Source organism: Borostomias antarcticus, assembly GCF_949987555.1.
Source record: "Borostomias antarcticus genome assembly, chromosome: 13".
Taxonomy (NCBI): domain Eukaryota; kingdom Metazoa; phylum Chordata; class Actinopteri; order Stomiiformes; family Stomiidae; genus Borostomias; species Borostomias antarcticus.
In genome coordinates this window covers 5,367,938-5,374,189 of record NC_140246.1, presented here as the reverse complement: position 1 = coordinate 5,374,189, position 6,252 = coordinate 5,367,938, and the positions used below count along the sequence as shown (strand labels likewise).

Here is a 6,252-nt window from a genome sequence, read left to right as displayed (position 1 = left end):
AGACAGAAAAATAAATTAGTATCTGTGTATTCAAGTAAATATCTGTACAATTTTAATGACAGACCCCATCATTGTTCCTTATTTAAAATGCACAACTGGTAGGTAAGGTGGAGATTCAATCACATGCTTACAATTATGCAAAAGATACAATTCTAACACGTGCCCACTTAACATCAAACAGCTCTCAGCTCCCGGAATGGAAACGTATGTATGTTGTAAGTGTGTTTATGTACGTGTGTGTGGAGTAGCCTATGTTTGTATGCATGCTTGGCAATCAAGAGGTGTGATGAAGGGCAGCTTGATCAAAAGCTCGCTCTTTGCCAGGTTTTGTCAAACTAAAGTTGGGCAAAAAAAAAAAAAAGAAGTTGGTTTGGAGTTTCTAGCCTAATTTCTGAAGCCTAATTTCACATGTCAGGTGCTTCTGAGGGCATTCCGTTTGAAATGACTTTTTAGCGCCTCACCTTTGTCAGAGACTGACAGTGTTAGTGCAGCGCCCCCTGTAGGCCGAAGACAGACCGCCACTCCAAGTGGTAGCCACTTCCGCCGCTTCCGGGCTCGTCCAGCGCCCAGTCCAGCGAGCGCGCCCGTCTCTTCCGCTTCTCGCCCTCTCGCCTCTTGCCGGACCTCCCTTTCTTCTTCTTCTTGCCGGCGGCCTTCACGCCGTCCTTGTACACCCCGGGAGACTTGTGGGTCTCCTGGGGCAGGTTGGTGCCCTCCTCCTCGTCCAGGCGGAAGGTGATGGGCAGGTTCTTGGTGCCCCCGGGGGGCTTGGTGTGGTGGGTGCTGCCGGTGGTGCCCAGGCCCAGGCTCACGCCCACCCCCGGGAGGCCCACCCCGGCCCCGCTGCTCACACCGGTGCGGGCGGGCAGGTCACGGATCTCGGCTGTGTGGACCTCGTCCAGCAGCTCCTGGAGCCACATGCGGCGCTTGAAGTCCTGCAGCGTCCGGCCCTTGTCGTGCATCAGCTGGGCGTGGGTCACCGAGCGTTTCCTAAGAGGAACAGGAGAGGGAAACGGGACACACGGGGTCAGAACCGCACGAGAAGACGTGAAACGGTGCAGACAGCTCGACATAGCTTATCACGCTTATCTTTTGTTGAACTCAGTTTCAGAGTGTGTATCAATGCTCTTTATAACACAAGCAGTCCAAGTTGGTCCACAGGGGCCTTTGATTGGCGTCAGCGCAGCTTTGAGGTTTATGGCACAATCAACAGGTTGTGAAGGCCTTCTACTGATCACTGTGGAAATCTGCCTGTGTTGTCCTACTCATTTGTCTCTTTTGGAGGACCAGTGACATGATCCAAAATGTCTTGAAATAATTACAGGGCTTGAGTCTTTCACAAGCCAAAATAAAGTATACTTTGCTGTTATTTCAAACAATTCATGCTTTTAGTCTGAGAGACCCCAAGCTGAATGCTGGAGAATTGTCCATTAATTTCATCACCAGTAGAGGGCAGTATGAGGGAACGAATGAATTATTTCAAGTGAGCCTATTTGTCAGGTAATCTTATTGTTATGTTTGAAAGTGGGTCGGGTGGAAGAATGAACCATGTTTCTTCTTTTGGCTTCATTGTACAGTTTACAGACGTTTTGCCATGTTACATGTTAACATGTTTTGGTTTTATACTTTTTTCTTTGGTCTATTTCATGTTCGGATGACAGAAAGGAAGAGGAGGTGCTACACTATAACTTGACTTGACAAGTGAGATGTCTATATTTGTTTGTTTTGTTTGTTGTGTGTTATGCGAGTCAGCTTTTGTACCCATGGAAATGAAATCATTGGCTATCACTGTGACATGATTCATAGTGGAGAGAATATTGCTGTTTCCAAGCTTGTTAAACTGATACATAAGTCCAGGTCCTGCCAAAAGTTTTGGGATGAGTTTTCCTTTCACTTGAAAAAAGACATTTTTTTCTCCTCTCAGCGTCCACTAAATAAGTCTTACTGTCACAGTGGCATTGTGTTTCAAAGGGAAAAATAAACTTGCTTCTGTCGTTTCTCATTAATGTTCCATACAGTATATGACAGGTTTAGTGTTGTAAAGTATCTCATAAATGCAAATCGTTATTATGAAATCTAAGAGCCAGCCTTCAAAAGCAATCAGAACGGCAGAGATATAAAATATGATCTGAAAATTCATTTTATGTCCAGAGCACGCGGCAGTAATCATATGTCCTAAATAAATGGATATCACAGTCTAAAACTGGGAATTTGGATTTGGAGTGTCAGTTAAGTTGTTTCTACCAATGTATCATCATGTCCTATCTGAGAAGGAGAACGTAAAAGAAAGCGAGGGAGAGAAAGACTGAACCGCCCAAACCGCACTAAGTCAGGTCCCATTCTGTCTCTGAGCGCTTGGACTGGAAGCAGTGCACCGCTGTGGGCTTCAGAAGAGATCTGTTATCTTTTCGGATATACTGTGTGAACGGCGGAGTAGCGGGCCAGCGCTTTCATGCTCTGCTTTGCCCTGGTGTCTTGTTACCCAGGGCCTTAATGCTGGGAAAACAGGGAGGGGAAGGGCCGGCCTCGCCGCCTCTCTCCTCTGTATCGGAACATCAGCACACGGGGCTTTGGTGGACACCTCAGCTAAACGCCTTTCAGCCCAGAGTGTCTGAGAACATCAATAGCAGAGGCTCAATGAGGAGCATTGTGGCCTGGCCACCTAGGACAGCTGTCACAAGCCCCTAAGGGTGGGGGGGATCCCCTAAGGGATTACTTAAAAAAAAAAATATATATATATATATTTTACTTTTTTTTATTTTTTAATCAAGTGTGGTTATTCGAGTGTGGATACACCACATATAAGTGAGGCCACCAAAGCAGCTCTTCCTGAAACTGAGAAATGGAGAAAAGCTAATTTTGGTCTTGTTGTTTGGGACGGTATTTTCTCTTACTCAGGGTTTTGTGATTTTGCTGAAATAGGAAATTGACAAAGACTCCATATGAAACTGTGAATGTGAACTTGCAGTGTGTATCGTGCACCCCTTTCCCAGTACTGGTAATAATTGCACATAATACACAAAATGTTAATGAATAGACATTCAATAAAACTGCAAACAGAACGAAAACCTTATATTCTCAATTATATTCTTGATTATGATCTTAGATCAGACAAAGAACAATTGGTTATATAATTTATCAATTTATCAAGAGCTCTTCCAAGACTATAGAGCAGAAGTATATTTTCTTCTCCAATGAAATAATATCCTGGTTAGAATTTGCCTCCCTTACGGGGAAAGCTTTTGAAAGTGCCTTTGTTTATATGCATACAGATATTTCCTGTAATTCTCAGGCCTAAAAAATCAACGTGAGGGTACTGTCTTTGAAAAACGATCTCTCTCTGTTTTTACCTTTAATAAGCTCACATCAAACACTCCCCAAGGCACAACTAGAGAGAGGAAAGAAGGAAAGAGGGGGAAAAAAGAAAAGGCCTTGATACATCCTGAGGTGGCACGTGTCCAACAGACCCCCTTCTTGGCCTACCTGATGTTAATTGTTTCTCTGTGCGAGGGAACAAGAAAAAAAAGAGCGGAGAGAGAGAAAGAAGAGTGTGTTCTGTGTTTACCCTCTAACCACCAGGCATGTCATTTCTCCGCACTGCCTGATTGAACCCCCCCCCCCATCCCAGCGCTGGCCGGGAGTCAAGTGAAAAGTTGCTTTGCCTCCCGTAGGGCTGCCTGGCCCGGCACCAGAACTATCGATTGCTCGGTGCTCGTTCGTTCCCGTGCCCCCGGAGCACTTGTTGATGTTTATCATAAGTGCCTGTTGGTACACGGACCGTCATGGGCTACGGAGGGACTGCTCAAAAACATGGTACGACTACGGCCTGCAGGTAGAATCCGACTAGCAACGCTAACTTCCCCAAATCAACAGAAGGAGTTGCAAGAATTAACATAGTGCAACATGCTCTCTGCACTTGAAGACGTCAGATCAAAATGGCAGATTATCAAATTAAAATGACCAAACCGAGTAAACTATGCTTTCACCCGATGCAATTTCTAAGTCTGATGTGATTTTTTAAAATCACACCTCTGTTTTTGTGTCCACTCAGGGGACAGAGCTTGGTCCAAAACTGCAATTAAGAGCAGATCACACAACGGGCGTAGCTCTGGATCTCCTCACACAGGCACAGACCCCACACCTCGCCGAGAGAATAAGGGGCCACCTCCTGTATCACACTTTAGGACTGCAGGCCCCCCCCCCCCCCCCGCTAACACACCCCCTCTCTGTCTCCACATAAACACGCCCTCTCGCTGGGATGACACACCGAGGCGTGGTTTTAATATCTTTTAAGACCCCTTTTCTTTTCCTCAGGAGGAACCCGGTGCGAGACTCACACCACCGCAGCCAAATGTAGTTCAGATGTGATCCCTTGGAATTCCAACACCACTTCAGTTAGCCGGTGCTGCTCTCTCTATACTAGATATTTAGCGCCTTGATATTAACGCTGGGGGAACAAAGCCTTACAGATGTGTCAATGTTATTGGGATGCCCTGCTGGGCTGAAATATCTCCCCCTCTCCTTTAGTACTGCTATACCCCACATCCTCTCACAGTGCCTCTCTATTGCTTCATTAAAGCCTGATTCAACCAAAGTGCGCCACTGGCAGTGAGGACACACAGAAAAACCATTGCGGGGATATTATCTTTCCAAAGGGAAAAGCTCTCAGTGCATGTTTTGCATTCTGGCCCGCGTGGGCTTTTCGGGACTTGAAAGAAAGTTTACTCTGCTAGGCATAATATACTTCGCCAGGAGCGCCAGGTTTTGCTTGGTCCTCCGCCTGGGCGTGCATCAGCATTATTTCCCCCCTCTTCTCTGAGGCTCCTCTTTATCCCTGACGGACACCAGCAGGCGGCCCACCGCCGCCCGTTTATAACAAAGTGGCGAAGCTGGGGGAGCGACCAGGGAACGTGTGAAGACGGGGCAACAAACAAGGCCATTACTGTGTTTAGCCGGTGGTCCGAAACCCCCTGCCAAGCTGGGCTCAGGGGGGTGTGTGTGCGTGGGGGGGAAAGGGGGCGGCGGGGTGGAGTCGAGACGTCCTAAACGGTTACGAGCGCTTGGGAACTAGCGGGGTAGCGAAAGGAAAGGAGGGAGAGAGGGAAGGAGGGATGGGGGGGGGGGGGGGTTGAGGGCTTCTGACTTGGGAGCGCTTTATCACACTGAGGACTTTTTCCCCTCCTCTCTGAGTAAACACGCAGGTGGGCGAAGACTATCAAAACAGCTGCCGGCACGTTTCACAAATGAGCACATTTTCCAGCCTATTAGAGGCAACACACTCACTCTCCCACCATGAAGTATTACTTTAACATGCACACACAGAAATAATAAATAATCATAATAAAAATTGATCATGATTTGCTGTTGCATACATCTGAAAGGGTTTCTCTCAACAACTCATTTAGTTTCCTCACTTCTAATTGTGAATTGATTAAATTAAAATAGAATTAACGATTTAAAGAAAGATTTAAGGAGTGTTAGACTTACATTCTGTTGCTCAGGGCATCGATCGGTCGTCCATAGTGTGGTACAGGAGAACACAGTAAGAACACAGCGAAGCACCACTGTTGTAGAACTCTCCTTGAGCAGAACATCTTGGATCTAGTTCTCTGTAAAGAAACAGTATAACATGTTCATTTGGAATGTGCAATAATGACACCAAAAGCTGCAAAACACATCTGAACGTATGCAATTTTGTCCAAAGAACAATATATTAGCCAGTCATTGAGTGACGTGTGTATTCATTTTTAATTATTTGGGCACTTCTATAGAATTAGATATTTTATATTTCCGGCAATTAAAGCATTTGTGTGGATGATATCTGGTTAATGACAATACAGTGCAACTATGTATTGAAGCCACTAAATAAAGGATTAGCCTGTTTTTTTTCCCTACAGACAGAATAAGTGATGCCAGCACAGAGACGGGATGACTACAGCCGTTATTGAACTTAAATCAGTCCAGCATGTTTCTCAGAGCAAAACAGGAATTCCACCAAGTCCAATTTGCCACAACAAAGCCCAACCCAGCTGAAATAAAACCAACAAGCCCTGGAGAAGGGAAGAAGAGACAGGAACTTACTTTCCCAAAGCTGTGTCTGTCCCCGCAAAAAAAGAAAAAGAAAACCTCTGGTCACTCAAGTGATGTACTCAGACTTCCCCAGAAGAGTTTCCAGGCTGAGTACACGCAAACAGACAAACGAAAAGCCGTCAAGGTCAATCCAGGTGATTACGCCCTTGTTAACACAACTCA

The 6,252-nt window shown here is 45.9% G+C and overlaps 1 protein-coding gene across 1 annotated transcript; it reads right to left on the bottom strand.

Moving 5' to 3' along the window:
• Positions 1-482: 482 nt before the first annotated feature.
• On the bottom strand, positions 483-5,594 carry pthlha (parathyroid hormone-like hormone a; the record flags this gene model as incomplete). The annotated part of the gene is made up of 2 exons (XM_084447966.1): positions 483-990; positions 5,488-5,594. 2 exons carry the CDS (start codon positions 5,592-5,594, stop codon positions 483-485), a joined length of 615 nt encoding a protein of 204 aa, XP_084304092.1.
• Between the last annotated feature and the right edge of the window lie 658 nt (positions 5,595-6,252).